Below are 18,282 nucleotides of genomic sequence, written 5' to 3'. Positions count from 1 at the left end.
ACCCAGTACATCACCATCAAGATACGGTATGTTCATGTTAATCTGTGACCTTCAGGACAGAGACTGTACAACAGTTTAACCCAAGCTAACTGTGGCTTGTTTACAGCAACCCAGATAGCCTCTGGGAGATGAGGAGAAAGTGGCAATGATGACGACACGGTGAGTTAATTTTAATTGTCTCTTACTCTGCTTGTACTCCAGTCAATCCAATAAAGTCAGGCTTCACTCTGGCTTTGAACACACAGCTTTGGAAATGTGTGTCAAGATGCTGTGGATGAGCATCAGGGATGCTTTGGTCTTGTTGTGATAAGAATCTCATTTTCTTTCAACAGACTCATTTAATACATGGCTGACAATTCATCGGATGGCAGTCAGGTAGTGGGGAGCCAGACTCGTTACCGGATTTTTATTGTCCAGATTGTGATATTGATTTTTCTTACCACTGATTTGTTACTCATTGTGACATTTTTCAAAAAGGAATGCTTCCACACAACTGCACGCTACATCTTATTTGCTGTTACACTACTGTCTGATAGCATGTTTTTACTTCTATCTGATATCCTTCTTCTCATGACCCATTTTCACTTTACAATTCAAGTTTGGTTGTGTATCATTATCTGCACTGTGGCAGTTCTGAATGTGATAGTGACACCAGTTACTCTGACAGCAATGACCCTGGAGCGCTACGTGGCCATTTGCATGCCCCTCCGACATGCAGAGCTGTGCTCCACACGCAGTACTCTGTGCTGCATCCACATCATTCACGGCATCAGCTCTGCACCCTGCATTATTATTCTCTCCACTTTCTTTGCATCAGCCTCTCGTAGCATGTACAGACAATACATGATATGCACTGCGGAAACATTTGTTTTGAAGGAATGGCAGAGTCACGTTAGATCAGCTTTACAACAGTTTTACTTCTTCATCATGTGCGTCATCATTATATTCTGTTATGTTCAAATAATGAAAGTAGCCAAAGCAGCGTCAGGAGAGAATAAACAATCTTCAAGTAAAGGACTCAAAACAGTAATTCTTCATGCTATCCAGCTACTGCTCTGCGTCATCGGTTTGTGGTGCCCATTCATAGAAGCAGCTGTGCTTCAGGTCAGCGTTAGGTTATTTTCTGATGTTAGGTACTTTAACTACATAATGTTTACTCTTGGTCCAAAATGTCTAAGTCCTCTCATTTATGGCCTCAGAGATGAGACATTTTTTCATGCACTGAAAAACAATGTCCTATTTGGCTTGTCCAAAAGAGATATTTGATAAATTGCTTTCTAACAAGAAACTAAACAGTACACAAATTAATGTCTGCAATTCATTTTACATGAGCATTTCAAAAGTACTTGACTTCTAACTAGCTTATTGTTCAGCCTGACTGTGACTGCACTGCTTTTTAAACAAAAAATCAAACTCAGCAGATTTTTATATTCTTACATCATTGTTCATTTGGGGAGACAACATTAAAACTGATTACTGACTTGTGTAGCAGCCAAACGGAGCACAGATATGACAGGCGTGTATAAACAATAAACGACTGCTATGCCTTATTGTTGGTATCTGTGCCATTAATATTTAAGTTAATCGTGAAGATTTTGCAAAAATATAGAAAAATTAAAAAGTATACAGAAACAACACACACACACACACACACAGTGAATGACACCAACTTTTCTGTTTTCAATGGCCTCCAAATTGAGGACTTGAGGAAAACGCTGGTTTAACTTGTATGGTTGACACTAACAATGGCACATTGCATAGTCATCATGCTTTACATACCGTTAAAAAGAGTTATTAATCTTCAGCATCAAACCCATCATGTTGTGAAGTGGTAGGTGTCAGTGGTCAGCAATAAGTCTTGTTCTGACTAATTTTACTTTGCATGGCAAACAAAAACAAGGACCCACCAACACATAAAACCAAATGCATAGGTTCATTTTATTTTTTGCTGTTGAGTGAAAACGAGAAAACAATAGTTTTATAAAAGAAAATTGATTGTTACAGTAAAACATACGATATACAGCGTTATGATCTGATGTTAGATAATTACAAATACCATACAATATACGCTGGAGATTCAACAATCAAGTTTCAGAAGCTCCAAGCGCAGTAGACTAATCAAATAAATAGTCTTAAATAATGATTTATGCAGTAGTAAAGAATAGCAAAAAATTACAATTCATTTCAATCATTCAATTTTTGACATTTTTCTAATATCTGTGCCAATTTGTCTTAATCCTCTTGTAGATAAGCCTCATGCAGCTCAGGCTCCTTGCTGTCTTCTCGAAATGCAACGTAATCTGCCATCCTTTGGATCTCTTCCACTTTAGTCTCAGCCAACTTCTTATATGCATCCGCTGACCGTTTCCGGGCCTTTTCCACCTGCGACTGTGCCACCTGAATGTTTGTCCTCACTATGATGGATGCCTGTTCAGCTCCTGGAAACACACAAAGACTCAGTCTGTAAAATTGCTGAGAAGGTTAAAGTGTTGACACCAGTTTAAGTTCAAACACAACCTGATGACCTGAAAAAGACGGCCACATTTTTCGTATTATGCACAACTGAGAGACATCTTCCCAGAAACAAACAGCAGATGCATCCTCATCATTCTCAGCCTCAGCTCTGAACCCTGCATTATTATTCTGTCCATCTTGCCTTGGCCTCCAATACCAAAATCTTTGTGCTCACTGTGATCATTATTATATGTTTACTTTGTTCTGAATACGTCTAACCCAATTATTCTGATTGTTAATGTTATATTGATTACCTTCAATGAATATGTGCTTCAACGTATAATATGTAATGGCTTTCAATCAAGAAAATTTGCATGAATATTTTAACATTAAATCTGTGTTATGCATTAACGCACGTGTATAGGTCCTGCTTGTGCCTGTGTGTCAATAACAAGAGTGGGAAAAAATCATTTCTCTGAGGGGATTAATAAAGCATGTCTTCTTTTTCTTCTTTTTCTTGTGCAACATGACACTTTGCACAATTGCAATTGTTATTTCTGCGTGGCTGATATTATTGTATTAGATGAACTGCAGATTTGACAACCCTACCAGATTGGTTTGCAATAAATCCTTGCTGAACAATGCGATGTTTAGTAAACATTCTCATACTTGATATTCCAGGATCCACACCAGTAGCTTGAGAAATAGTTCATAGTAAGATAGTTTGTCTCTCTCACATCACCCAGTATCACAGAGAAAAGTTCCAGCAGTTGCATTAAATTGAAATTTCTTCCAAAAAAAACAACAAAAAAAACGAAAAAAAAAAGGCAGACACAATGTGACAAAGACTGATTCAGCATCCATAAACTCAATAAAACACCATCGAGCTCAACAATACCTCAACTCTTTAAGTGTTGGTCCACAAACGGGCCTCTGGTAAGAGTATTTTGCCAATTAGCCCTCAAACTAAGCAATATAAATACCTATTTGCACAGCTGGTATGATTTGCACTTCAAGTCAAATGGGTTTTATTGTCATCTGAGTCATATACAAGTACACAGTGTGATGAAGTAACGTTTCCCCATGAACAATTTGTTGATACATCTAACACTTTAGAAAGACAGCGAGACAGGACAAGACAGAAGCTATGCACAATCTATAATCTAAATATACACATTTAGGACACGAAGACAGGACAAGACTAGTAACAGAACTGTTTTTTTTTTTTTTTGGGGCGGAGGGGGGTTGTAGATATAGTAAGTTTACAATTGAAGAGTAGTTGTAGTGTATATAAATATATAACTAGCAGCAGAGAGTATATATAAATAGCAACATAGATGAATATGTTATATGCATAGTATACACAATATATGTAAAGTATATATAAATATATAAATAGCAGCAGAGAGAAAGTGCAGTTGTGCTTTTAAGGTGCATTGCACAACTTAAGTCAGGAGTTATTCAGCAGTTTGATTGCCTGGGGGAAGAAGGTTTTCCCCATTCTGGATGTGCGGGCAGTGATGCTGTGGTACCTTCTTCCTGATGGCAGCAAGGAGAAGAGTGCATGGGAGGGATCCGTGGTATCCCTGCTAATGCTCGTGGCTTTGCACAGACACCAAGTGTTGGAAAGGTCCGTGAGAGAGGGAAAAGAGGCCCCAGTGATTTTTTCTGCCGTCCTCACAATTGGCTGCAGGGCCTTTCGGTCTGCAGCAGTGCAGTTGCAAAACCATGCTGTGATGGCGCTGCAGAGGATGCTCTCAGTAGTCCCCCTATAGAGTGTTGTTGGGGCAGGGGTTGGGAAATGGGCTTTCCTCAGCTTCTGCAGAAAGTACACATGCTGCTGGGCTTTCTGAGTGATGTGTGTGGTGTTCAGAATCAATGTGAGTTTGTCCGTGATGTGTACTCCCAGACACTTATGAGGATGAACTGTTTTGTGTGTCAATTTAACTGTGATTGCATCCCATAGCCAGTAAGATTATCATGTCTGCTCTGCCATAATATGGCTAAAGGTGGACCTCTACAGTGGGCCAATTAATCAGAACCAGTATGCCATTTTGCCAAAGTATTGATATCAGTGGAACTTGACTCTGATAGTCGCCAATGGCTGCGTCAACTTCTCAACGGGAATTACTGAATTGGAGAGAAAATTATCGGTTAGTTTGACCAATTACATGTTCCTCATTGATTATTAACTCTGCGTTGCCCCTTCAGTTTCAGTTACTGGGACACACCTCTTTATTACTGGGCTTGGCCCCTTACTTCCAGTGAAGGGAAATCTTTATACCTCAGGATACCAAGACATTCTGGACAATGCTATGCTTTCAAGGTTCCAAAGTTCCTTTGAGGGAGGCCATTTTCTATTCCGTTATGACTGTGCCCCAGTACACAAAGCAAAGCTCCATAAAGACATGGTTGGATGAGTTTGCTGTTGAGGAACTTGACAGGCGCACACAGAGCACTGGCCTCAACCCATTTGAACAACTTTGGGACGAACTAGAAAGTAGATTGCGAGCCAGGCCTTTTCATCCGACATCAGTGCCTGACCTCACTATTGCTCTACTCCATGAATGGATAAAAATTCGCCACAAACACTCCAGAAAGCCGTCCCAGAAGAGTGGAAGCTGCCATAGCCGCAAGAGGGGGGTGACTCTACTCTAAAGTCTGTCCCACTATTTTTGTCTATATTGTGTATTAGGTATTTATTACTTTGACTTACAGTTCCAGTTCAACAGTTATCCAGTTTCTAAAAAAGTTTTATTCTGCCAGTGTTGAATTGCTTTTGCAGAGATTGGGGGAGTGAGCGACATTGACCAACTGATTGGCTATCTACTTTGTCTTTGAAATTCTACTATCAGTCCCTTGCTTTGGTCCTTGCTGTAACACCTGTTGCCTCACTCACCTCAGAGACTGAGGAACGTCTCACAGACAGAGGTTAAAATAAAAAAATCTGCTACTCCAGATTGAGAGGGTTAATTTTTCAAGATCTATGTAACTACAAGACATACAAAACTCTAAAATATATTTTTTCTGAACTCGAAACCTACATATGTGGATAAACAAATCTGTCAGCAGCCATGCCTCCTAAAGGATGTCTGCTCTCTATCTGAGAGTGCATGTGGGCCAGATGTTGTCTACTGTTAGAGCAGGCATTGCTGCCCAGATGAGATGTGGTCTGTTGATGATGTCTGGCTCTGTTTCTGGGTAAAAAGCTCTACTAAATAACTTAAGAGTCACACATGGACTATTTCCCTGCATGTGTTGGTCCAGTAAAGGTTCTGAGCCATACTCTCAAAGTGTCTTTGTTGTCTGTAAAAGAACCCAGTACATCACCATCAGGATACTGTATGTTCATGTTAATTTGTGACCTTCAGGACAGAGACTGTACAACAGTCTAACCCAAGCTAACTGTGCCTTGTTTACAGCAACCCAGATAGCCTCTGGGAGATGAGGAGAAAGTGGCAATGATGACCACATGGTGAGTTAATTTTAATTGTCTCTTACTCTGCTTGTACTCCAGTCAATCCTATAAAGTCAGGCTTCACTCAGAATGCTTTGGCTTTGAACACACGGCTTTGGAAATGTGTGTCAAGATGCTGTGGATGAACATCAGGGATGCTTTGGTCTTGTTGTGATAAGAATATCATTTTCTTTCAACAGACTCATTTAATACATGGCTGACAATTCATCGGATGGTGGTGAGGTAGTGTTGAACCAGAGGAATGACCGGAATGTTATTGTCCAGATTCTGATACTGATTTTTCTTAGCACTGATTTGTTACTCATTGTGACATTTTTCAAAAAGGAATGCTTCCACACAACTGCACGCTACATCTTATTTGCTGTTACACTACTGTCTGATAGCATGTTTTTACTTCTATCTGATATCCTCCTTCTCATGAACTATTTAGAATTTACAGTTCAAGTTTGGTTGTGTATCATTATCTGCACTGTGGCATTTCTAAATGTGATAGTCACACCAGTTACTCTGACAGCAATGACCCTGGAGCGCTACGTGGCCATTTGCATGCCCCTCCGACATGCAGAGCTGTGCTCCACACGCAGTACTCTGTACTGCATCCACATCATTCACGGCATCAGCTCTGTACCCTGCATTGCTGTTCTCTCCACTTTCTTTGCATCAGCCTCTCGTAGCATGTACAAACAATACATGATATGCACTGCGGAAACATTTGTTTTGAAGGAATGGCAGAGTCACATTAGATCAGCTTTACAACAGTTTTACTTCTTGATCATGTGCATCATCATTATATTCTGTTATATTCAAATAATGAAAGTAGCCAAAGCAGCGTCAGGAGAGAATAAACAATCTTCAAGTAAAGGACTCAAAACAGTAATTCTTCATGCTATCCAGCTACTGCTCTGTGTCATCGGTTTGTGGTGCCCATTCATAGAAGCAGCTGTGCTTCAGGTCAGTGTTAGGTTATTTATTGATGTTAGGTACTTTAACTACATAATGTTTACTCTTGGTCCAAAATGTCTAAGTCCTCTCATTTATGGCCTCAGAGATGAGACATTTTTTCATGCACTGAAAAACAATGTCCTATTTGGCTTGTCCAAAAGAGCTATTTGATAAATTGTTTTCTAACAAGAAACTAAACAGCGCACAAATTAATGTCTGCAATTCATTTTACATGAGCATTTCAAAAGTACTTGACTTCTAACTAGCTTATTGTTAAGTCTGACTGTGATTGCTCTGCTTTTGAAACAAAAAATCAAACTCAGCAGATTTTTGTATTCTTACATCATTGTTCATTTGGGGAGACAACATTAAAACTGATTACCGGCTCATGTAGCACCCAAACGGAGCACAGATATGACAGGAGTGTATAAACAATAAACAACTGCTATGCCTTATTGTTGGTATCTGTGCTATTAATATTTAAGTTATTCATGAAGATTTTGTAAAAATATAGAAAAATGTAAAAGTATACAGAAACACCACACACACACACACACAGTGAATGACACCAACTTTTCTGTTTTCAATGGCCTCCAAATTGAGGACTTGAGGACAAAATGCTGTTATAACTTGTATGGTTGACACTAACAATGGCACATTGCATAGTCATCATGCTTTATGTATCATTAATCTTTAGCATTAAATCTTTAACATTAAATCTGTGTTATGCATTAATGCACATGCATAGGTCCTGCTTGTGCTTGTGTGTCAATAAGGGGATTAATAAAGCATGCCTTCTTTTTCTTGTGCAACATGATGCTTTGCACAATTGCAATTGTTATTTCTGCATGACTGATATTATTGTAGTAGATGAACTGCAGATTTGACAACCCTACCAGTTGTGTTTGCAATAAATCCTTGCAGAACAATGTGATGTTTAGTAAATATATAATTAGCAGCAGAATATATAAACAGCAGCAGAGAGTATATATAAATAGCAACATCGATGAATATGTTACATGCATAGTGTATGCAATATATGTAAAGTATATGTAAATATATAGATAGCAGCAGAGAGAAAGTGCAGTTGTGCTTTTAAGGTGCAGTGTGCAACTTAAGTCAGGAGTTATTCAGCAGTTTGATTGCCTGGGGGAAGAAGCTTTTCCACATTCTGGATGTGCGGGCAGTGATGCTGTGGTACCTTCTTCCTGATGGCAGTAAGGAGAAGAGTGCATGGGAGGAATCCGTGGTATCCCTGCTAATGCTCGTGGCTTTGCACAGACACCAAGTGTTGGAAAGGTCCGTGAGAGAGGGAAAAGAGGCCCCAGTGATTTTTTCTGTCATCCTCACAATTGGCTGCAGGGCCTTTCGGTCTGCAGCAGTGCAGTTGCCAAACCATGCTGTGATGGCGCTGCAGAGGATGCTCTCAGTAGTCCCCCTATAGAGTGTTGTTGGGGCAGGGGTTGGGAAATGGGCTTTCCTCAGCTTCTGCAGAAAGTACACATGCTGCTGGGCTTTCTGAGTGATGTGTGTGGTGTTCAGAATCAATGTGAGTTTGTCTGTGATGTGTACTCCCAGACACTTATGAGGATGAACTGTTTTGTGAAGACCCTCAATTTAACTGTGATTGCATCCCATAGCCAGTAAGGTTATCATGTCTGCTCTGCCATAATATGGCTAAAGGTAGACCTCTACAGTGGGCCAATTAATCAGCACCAGTATGCCATTTTGCCAAAGTATTGATATCAGTGGAACTTGACTCTGATAGTCGCCAATGACTGCGTCAAATTCTCAACGGGAATTACTGAATTGGAGAGAAAATAATCAGTTAGTTTGACCAATTACATGTTCCTCATTGATTATTAACTCTGCGTTGCCCCTTCAGTTTCAGTTACTGGGACACACCTCTTTATTACTGGGCTTGGCCCCTTACTTCCAGTGAAGGGAAATCTTTGTACCTCAGGATACCAAGACATTCTGGACAATGCTATGCTTTCAAGGTTCCAAAGTTCCTTTGAGGGAGGCCATTTTCTATTCCGTTATGACTGTGCCCCAGTACACAAAGCAAAGCTCCATAAAGACATGGTTGGATGAGTTTGCTGTTGAGGAACTTGACAGGTCCACCCATTTGAACAACTTTGGGACGAACTAGAAAGTAGATTGCGAGCCAGGTCTTTTCATCCGACATCAGTGCCTGACCTCACTATTGCTCTACTCCGTGAATGGATAAAATTTCGCCACAAACACTCAAGAAAGCCGTCCCAGAAGAGTGGAAGCTGCCATAGCCACAAGAGGGGGGCGACTCTACTCTGAAGTCTGTCCCACTATTTTTGTCTATATTGTGTATTAGGTATTTATTACTTTGACTTACAGTTCCAGTTCAACAGTTATCCAGTTTCTAAAAAAGTTTTATTCTGCCAGTGTTGAATTGCTTTTGCCAGATGTTGTCTACTGTTAGGGCAGGCATTGCTGCCCACATGAGATGTGGTCTGTTGATGATGTCTGGCTCTGCTTCTGGGTAAAAAGTTCTACTAAATAACTTAAGAGTCACACATGGACTATTTCCCTGCATGTGTTGGTCCAGTAAAGGTTCTGAGCCATACTCTCAAAGTGTCTTTATTGTCTGTAAAAGAACCCAGTACATCACCATCAGGATACTGTATGTTCATGTTAATTTATGACCTTCAGGACAGAGACTGTACAACAGTCTAACCCAAGCTAACTGTGGCTTGTTTACAGCAACCCAGATAGCCTCTGGGAGATGAGAAGAAAGTGGAAATGATGACAACATGGTGAGTTAATTTTAATTGTCTCTTACTCTGCTTGTAATCCAGTCAATCCAATAAAGTCAGGCTTCACTCAGAATGCTTTGGCTTTGAACACACAGCTTTGGAAATGTGTGTCAAGATGCTGTGGATGAACATCAGGGATGCTTTGGTCTTGTTGTGATAAGAATCTCATTTTCTTTCAACAGACTCATTTAATACATGGCTGACAATTCATCGGATGGTGGTGAGGTAGTGTTGAACCAGAGGAATGACCGGATTATTATTGTCCAGATTCTGATACTGATTTTTCTTAGCACTGATTTGTTACTCATTGTGACATTTTTCAAAAAGGAATGCTTCCACACAACTGCACGCTACATCTTATTTGCTGTTACACTACTGTCTGATAGCACGTTTTTACTTCTATCTGACATCCTTCTTCTCATGACCTATTTTGAATTTACAATTCAAGTTTGGTTGTGTATCATTATCTGCACTGTGGCATTTCTGAATGTGATAGTCACACCAGTTACTCTGACAGCAATGACCCTGGAGCGCTACGTGGCCATTTGCATGCCCCTCTGACATGCAGAGCTGTGCTCCACACGCAGTACTCTGTACTGCATCCACATCATTCACGGCATCAGCTCTGTACCCTGCATTGCTGTTCTCTCCACTTTCTTTGCATCAGCCTCTCGTAGCATGTACAGACAATACATGATATGCTCTGTGGAAATATTTGTTTTGAAGGAATGGCAGAGTCACATTAGATCAGCTTTACAACAGTTTTACTTCTTCATCATGTGCGTCATCATTATATTCTGTTATGTTCAAATAATGAAAGTAGCCAAAGCAGCGTCAGGAGAGAATAAACAATCTTCAAGTAAAGGACTCAAAACAGTAGTTCTTCATGCTATCCAGCTACTGCTCTGCGTCATCGGTTTGTGGTGCCCATTCATAGAAGCAGCTGTGCTTCAGGTCAGTGTTAGGTTATTTATTGATGTTAGGTACTTTAACTACATAATGTTTACTCTTGGTCCAAAATGTCTCAGTCCTCTCATTTATGGCCTCAGAGATGAGACATTTTTTCATGCACTGAAAAACAATGTCCTATTTGGTTTGTTGAAGAGAAATATTTGATAAATTGTTTTCTAACAAGAAACTAAACAGTACACAAATTAATGTCTGCAGTTCATTTTACATGAGCATTTCAAAAGTACTTGACTTCTAACTAGCTTATTGTTAAGCCTGACTGTGACTGCTCTGCTTTTGAAACAAAAAATCAAACTCAGCAGATTTTTGTATTCTTACATCATTGTTCATTTGAGGAGACAACATTAAAACTGATTACCAGCTCGTGTAGCACCCAAACGGAGCACAGATATGACAGGAGTGTATAAACAATAAACAACTGCTATGCCTTGTTGTTGGTATCTGTGCCATTAATATTTAAGTTAATCATGAAGATTTTGCAAAGCATTTTATTTTTGTCACAATGTCTGAAAAAGTATAAAGAAACACCACCACACACACACACACACACACACACACACACACACACACACAGAGTGAATGACACCAATTTTTCTTTTTTTCAATGGCCTCCAAATTGAGGACTTGAGGACGAAATGCTGTTATAACTTGTATGGTTGACACTAACAATGGCACATTGCATAGTCATCATTCTTTATGTATCGTTAATCTTTAGCATTAAATCTTTAACATTAAATCTGTGTTATGCATTAATGCACATGCATAGGTCCTGCTTGTGCTTGTGTGTCAATAAGGGGATTAATAAAGCATGCCCTCTTTTTCTTGTGCAACATGATGCTTTGCACAATTGCAATTGTTATTTCTGCATGGCTGATATTATTGTAGTAGATGAACTGCAGATTTGACAACCCTACCAGTTGTGTTTGCAATAAATCCTTGCAGAACAATGTGATGTTTAGTAAATATATAATTAGCAGCAGAATATATAAACAGCAGCAGAGAGCACATATAAATAGCAACATAGATGAATATGTTACATGCATAGTGTATGCAATATATGTAAAGTATATGTAAATATATAGATAGCAGCAGAGAGAAAGTGCAGTTGTGCTTTTAAGGTGCATTGCACAACTTAAGTCAGGAGTTATTCAGCAGTTTGATTGCCTGGGGGAAGAAGCTTTTCCACATTCTGGATGTGCGGGTGGTGATGCTGTGGTACCTTCTTCCTGATGGCAGCAAGGAGAAGAGTGCATGGGAGGGATCCGTGGTATCCCTGCTAATGCTCGTGGCTTTGCACAGACACCACGTGTTGGAAAGGTCCGTGAGAGAGGGAAAAGAGGCCTCAGTGATTTTTTCTGTCGTCCTCACAATTGGCTGCAGGGCCTTTCGGTCTGCAGCAGTGCAGTTGCCAAACCATGCTGTGATGGCGCTGCAGAGGATGCTCTCAGTAGTCCCCCTATAGAGTGTTGTTGGGGCAGGGGTTGGGAAATGGGCTTTCCTCAGCTTCTGCAGAAAGTACACATGCTGCTGGGCTTTCTGAGTGATGTGTGTGGTGTTCAGAGTCAATGTGAGTTTGTCTGTGATGTGTACTCCCAGACACTTATGAGGATGAACTGTTTTGTGAAGACCCTCAATTTAACTGTGATTGCATCCCATAGCCAATAAGATTATCATGTCTGCTCTGCCATAATATGGCTAAAGGTAGACCTCTACAGTGGGCCAATTAATCAGCACCAGTATGCCATTTTGCCAAAGTATTGATATCAGTGGAACTTGACTCTGATAGTCGCCAATGGCTGCGTCAACTTCTCAACGGAAATTACTGAATTGGAGAGAAAATTATCGGTTAGTTTGACCAATTACATGTTCCTCATTGATTATTAACTATGCGTTGCCCCTTCAGTTTCAGTTACTGGGACACACCTCTTTATTACTGGGCTTGGCCCCTTACTTCCAGTGAAGGGAAATCTTTATACCTCAGGATACCAAGACATTCTGGACAATGCTATGCTTCCAAGGTTCCAAAGTTCCTTTGAGGGAGGCCATTTTCTATTCCGTTATGACTGTGCCCCAGTACACAAAGCAAAGCTCCATAAAGACATGGTTGGATGAGTTTGCTGTTGAGGAACTTGACAGGCGCACACAGAGCACTGGCCTCAACCCATTTGAACAACTTTGGGACGAACTAGAAAGTAGATTGCGAGCCAGGCCTTTTCATCCGACATCAATGCCTGACCTCACTATTGCTCTACTCCATGAATGGATAAAAATTCGCCACAAACACTCCAGAAAGCCGTCCCAGAAGAGTGGAAGCTGCCATAGCCGCAAGAGGGGGGTGACTCTACTCTAAAGTCTGTCCCACTATTTTTGTCTATATTGTGTATTAGGTATTTATTACTTTGACTTACAGTTCCAGTTCAACAGTTATCCAGTTTCTAAAAAAGTTTTATTCTGCCAGTGTTGAATTGCTTTTGCAGAGATTGGGGGAGTGAGTGACATTGACCAACTGATTGGCTGTCTACTTTGTCTTTGAAATTCTACTATCAGTCCCTTGCTTTGGTCCTCGCTGTAACACCTGTTGCCTCGCTCACCTCAGAGACTGAGGAACGTCTCACAGACAGAGGTTAAAATAAAAAATTCTGCTGCTCCAGATTGAGAGGGTTAATGTTTCAAGATCTATGTAACTATAAGACATACAAAACTCTAAAATATATTTTTTCTGAACTCGAAACCTACATATGTGGATAAACAAATCTGTCTCTGTTTCTATCTGAGAGTGCATGTGGGTCAGATGTTGTCTACTGTTAGGGCAGGCATTGCTGCCCAGATGAGATGTGGTCTGTTGATGATGTCTGGCTCTGCTTCTGGGAAAAAAGTTCTACTAAATAACTTAAGAGTCATACATGGACTATTTACCTGCATGTGTTGGTCCAGTAAAGGTTCTGAACCATACTCTCAAAGTGTCTTTATTGTCTGTAAAAGAACCCAGTACATCATCATCAGGATACTGTATGTTCATGTTAATTTGTGACCTTCAGGACAGAGACTGTACAACAGTCTAACCCAAGCTAACTGTGGCTTGTTTACAGCAACCCAGATAGCCACTGGGAGATGAGAAGAAAGTGGCAATGATGACGACATGGTGAGTTAATTTTAATTGTCTCTGCTTGTACTCCAGTCAATCCTATAAAGTCAGGCTTCACTCAGAATGCTTTGGCTTTGAACACACGGCTTTAGAAATGTGTGTCAAGATGCTGCGGATGAACATCAGGGATGCTTTGGTCTTGTTGTGAGAAGAATCTCATTTTCTTTCAACAGACTCATTTAATACATGGCTGACAATTCATCGGATGGCGGTGAGGTAGTGTTGAACCAGAGGAATGACCGGATTATTATTGTCCAGATTGTGATATTGATTTTTCTTAGCACTGATTTGTTACTCATTGTGACATTTTTCAAAAAGGAATGCTTCCACACAACTGCACGCTACATCTTATTTGCTGTTACACTACTGTCTGATAGCATGTTTTTACTTGTATCTAATATCCTTCTTCTCATGACCTATTTTGAATTTACAATTCAAGTTTGGTTGTGTATCATTATCTGCACTGTGGCATTTCTGAATGTGATAGCCACACCAGTTACTCTGACAGCAATGACCCTGGAGCGCTACGTGGCCATTTGCATGCCCCTCCGACATGCAGAGCTGTGCTCCACACGCAGTACTCTGTACAGCATCCACATCATTCACGGCATCAGCTCTGTACCCTGCATTATTATTCTCTCCACTTTCTTTGCATCAGCTTCTCGTAGCATGTACAGACAATACATGATATGCACTGTGGAAATATTTGTTTTGAAGGAATGGCAGAGTCACATTAGATCAGCTTTACAACAGTTTTACTTCTTCATCATGTGCATCATCATTATATTCTGTTATGTTCAAATAATGAAAGTAGCCAAAGCGGCGTCAGGAGAGAATAAACAATCTTCAAGTAAAGGACTCAAAACAGTAGTTCTTCATGCTATCCAGCTACTGCTCTGCGTCATCCGTTTGTGGTGCCCATTCATAGAAGCAGCTGTGCCTCAGGTCAGTGTTAGGTTATTTATTGATGTTAGGTACTTTAACTACATAATTTTTTCGCTTGGTCCAAAATGTCTCAGTCCTCTCATTTATGGCCTCAGAGATGAGACATTTTTTCATGCACTGAAAAACAATATCCTATTTGGCTTGTTGAAGAGAAATATTTGATAAATTGTTTTCTAACAAGAAACTAAACAGTGCACAAATTAATGTCTGCAATTCATTTTAGCATTTCAAAATAGTAGACTTCTAACTAGCTTATTGTTAAGCCTGACTGCGACTGCACTGCTTTTCAAGCAATAATACAAGCTCAGCAGATTTTTGTATTCTAACATTAAAACTGATTACCGGCTTGTGTAGCACCCAAACGGAGCACAGACGTGACAGGAGTGTATAAACAATAAACAACTGCTATGCCTTATTGTTGGTATCTGTGCTATTAATATTTAAGTTAATCATGAAGATTTTGCAAAAATATAGAAAAATAAAAAAAGTATAGAAAAGCACCACACACACACACACACACACACACACAGTGAATGACACCAACTTTTCTGTTTTCAATGGCCTCCAAATTGAGGACTTGAGGACAAAATGCTGTTTTAACTTGTATGGCTGACACTAACAATGGCACATTGCATAGTCATCATGCTTTACGTACTGTTGAAAAGAGTCATTAATCTTCAGCATCAAACCCATCATGTTGTGAAGTGGTAGGTGTCAGTGGTTAGCAAGTCTTGTTCTGACTAATTTTACTTTATATGGTAAACAAAAACAAGGACCCACCAAAATCAAATGCATCGATTCATTTTATTTTTTGTTATTGAGTGAAAACAAAAAAACAATAGTTTTATAAAAGAAAATTGATTGTTACAGTAAAACATATGATATACAGCGTTATGATCTGATGTTAGATAATTCCAAATATCATACAATATATGCTGTTCCTGAAGCTCCAAGCGCAGCAGACAAATACTATCAAATCAAATAAATAGTCTTAAATAATGATTTATGCAGTAGTAAAGAATAGCAAATAGTTGGCAAATCATTTCATTAAACTTTCAAATTCAGATTTTTTTTTTTACATTTTTCTAATATCTGTGCCAATTTGTCTTAATCCTCTCGTAGATAAGCCTCATGCAGCTCAGGCTCCTTGCTATCTTCTTGAAATGCAGCGTATTCTGCCATCCTTTGAATCTTTTCCACTTTAGTCTCAGCCAACTTCTTATATGCATCCGCAGACAGTTTCTGGGCCTTTTCCACCTGCGACTGTGCCACCTGAATGTTTGTCCTCACTATGATGGATCTCTGTTCAGCTCCTGGAAACACACAAAGACTCAGTCTGTAAAATTGCTGAGAAGGTTAAAGTGTTGACACCGGTTTAAGTTCAAACACGACCTGAAGATCTGAAAAAGACGGCCACATTTTTCGTATTATGCACAACTGAGAGACATCTTCCCAGAAACAAACAGCAGATGCATCCTCATCATTCTCAGCCTCAGCTCTGAACCCTGCATTATTATTCTGTCCATCTTGCCTTGGCCTCCAATACCAAAATCTTTGTGCTCACTGTGATCATTATTATATGTTTACTTTGTTCTGAATACGTCTAACCCAATTATTCTGATTGTTAATGTTACATTGATTACCTTCAATGAATATGTGCTTCAACGTATAATATGTAATGGCTTTCAATCAAGAAAATTTGCATGAATATTTTAACATTAAATCTGTGTTATGCATTAACGCACGTGTATAGGTCCTGCTTGTGCCTGTGTGTCAATAACAAGAGTGGGAAAAAATCATTTCTCTGAGGGGATTAATAAAGCATGTCTTCTTTTTCTTCTTTTTCTTGTGCAACATGACACTTTGCACAATTGCAATTGTTATTTCTGCGTGGCTGATATTATTGTATTAGATGAACTGCAGATTTGACAACCCTACCAGATTGGTTTGCAATAAATCCTTGCTGAACAATGCGATGTTTAGTAAACATTCTCATACTTGATATTCCAGGATCCACACCAGTAGCTTGAGAAATAGTTCATAGTAAGATAGTTTGTCTCTCTCACATCACCCAGTATCACAGAGAAAAGTTCCAGCAGTTGCATTAAATTGAAATTTCTTCCAAAAAAACCAACAAAAAAAACGAAAAAAAAAAAAGGCAGACACAATGTGACAAAGACTGATTCAGCATCCATAAACTCAATAAAACACCATCGAGCTCAACAATACCTCAACTCTTTAAGTGTTGGTCCACAAACGGGCCTCTGGTAAGAGTATTTTGCCAGTTAGCCCTCAAACTAAGTAATATAAATACCTATTTGCACAGCTGGTATGATTTGCACTTCAAGTCAAATGGGTTTTATTGTCATCTGAGTCATATACAAGTACACAGTGTGATGAAGTAACGTTTCCCCATGAACAATTTGTTGATACATCTAACACTTTAGAAAGACAGTGAGACAGGACAAGACAGAAGCTATGCACAATCTATAATCTAAATATACACATTTAGGACACGAAAACAGGACAAGACTAGTAACAGAACTGTTTTGTTTTTTTTTGGGGCGGGGGGGGGTTGTAGATATAGTAAGTTTACAAGTGAAGAGTAGTTGTAGTGTATATAAATATATAACTAGCAGCAGAGAGTTTAAATAAATAGCAACATAGATGAATATGTTACATGCATAGTGTATGCAATATATGTAAAGTATATATAAATATATAAATAGCAGCAGAGAGAAAGTGCAGTTGTGCTTTTAAGGTGCATTGCACAACTTAAGTCAGGAGTTATTCAGCAGTTTGATTGCCTGGGGGAAGAAGCTTTTCCACATTCTGGATGTGCGGGCAGTGATGCTGTGGTACCTTCTTCCTGATGGCAGTAAGGAGAAGAGTGCATGGGAGGGATCCGTGGTATCCCTGCTAATGCTCGTGGCTTTGCACAGACACCACGTGTTGGAAAGGTCCGTGAGAGAGGGAAAAGAGGCCCCAGTGATTTTTTCTGTCATCCTCACAATTGGCTGCAGGGCCTTTCGGTCTGCAGCAGTGCAGTTGCCAAACCATGCTGTGATGGCGCTGCAGAGGATGCTCTCAGTAGTCCCCCTATAGAGTGTTGTTGGGGCAGGGGTTGGGAAATGGGCTTTCCTCAGCTTCTGCAGAAAGTACACAAGCTGCTGGGCTTTCTGAGTGATGTGTGTGGTGTTCAGAGTCAATGTGAGTTTGTCCGTGATGTGTACTCCCAGACACTTATGAGGATGAACTGTTTTGTGAAGGCCCTCAATTTAACTGTGATTGCATCCCATAGCCAATAAGATTATCATGTCTGCTCTGCCATAATATGGCTAAAGGTGGACCTCTACAGTGGGCCAATTAATCAGAACCAGTATGCCATTTTGCCAAAGTATTGATATCAGTGGAACTTGACTCTGATAGTCGTCAATGGCTGCGTCGACTTCTCAACGGGAATTACTGAATTGGAGAGAAAATTATCGGTTAGTTTGACCAATTACATGTTCCTCATTGATTATTAACTCTGCGTTGCCCCTTCAGTTTCAGTTACT

General features: G+C 39.8%; 3 protein-coding genes and 1 pseudogene across 3 annotated transcripts; all 4 read left to right on the top strand.

Annotated features, from left to right (window-relative positions):
• The first annotated feature begins 290 nt into the window (after positions 1-290).
• On the top strand, positions 291-1,266 carry LOC124059063 (odorant receptor 131-2-like). The gene has a single exon (XM_046388806.1). It carries the CDS (start codon positions 346-348, stop codon positions 1,264-1,266), a length of 921 nt encoding a protein of 306 aa, XP_046244762.1. The 5' UTR covers positions 291-345.
• Positions 1,267-6,118: 4,852 nt separating this feature from the next.
• On the top strand, positions 6,119-7,045 carry LOC124059076 (odorant receptor 131-2-like). Its single transcript, XM_046388832.1, has one exon. It carries the CDS (start codon positions 6,125-6,127, stop codon positions 7,043-7,045), a length of 921 nt encoding a protein of 306 aa, XP_046244788.1. The 5' UTR covers positions 6,119-6,124.
• Positions 7,046-9,762: 2,717 nt separating this feature from the next.
• Positions 9,763-10,782, top strand: LOC124059090 (annotated as a pseudogene).
• Positions 10,783-13,813: 3,031 nt separating this feature from the next.
• LOC124059021 (odorant receptor 131-2-like) lies at positions 13,814-14,914 on the top strand. Its single transcript, XM_046388726.1, has one exon. The coding sequence runs from the start codon at positions 13,967-13,969 to the stop codon at positions 14,885-14,887; it is 921 nt and encodes a 306-aa protein (XP_046244682.1). The 5' UTR covers positions 13,814-13,966; the 3' UTR covers positions 14,888-14,914.
• Positions 14,915-18,282: the final 3,368 nt, after the last annotated feature.

This window comes from Scatophagus argus, chromosome 5, assembly GCF_020382885.2.
Source record: "Scatophagus argus isolate fScaArg1 chromosome 5, fScaArg1.pri, whole genome shotgun sequence".
Classification (NCBI taxonomy): Eukaryota; Metazoa; Chordata; class Actinopteri; family Scatophagidae; genus Scatophagus; species Scatophagus argus.
The sequence above is the reverse complement of the archived record's forward strand: the minus strand, read 5'-3'. Positions and strand labels throughout refer to the sequence as shown.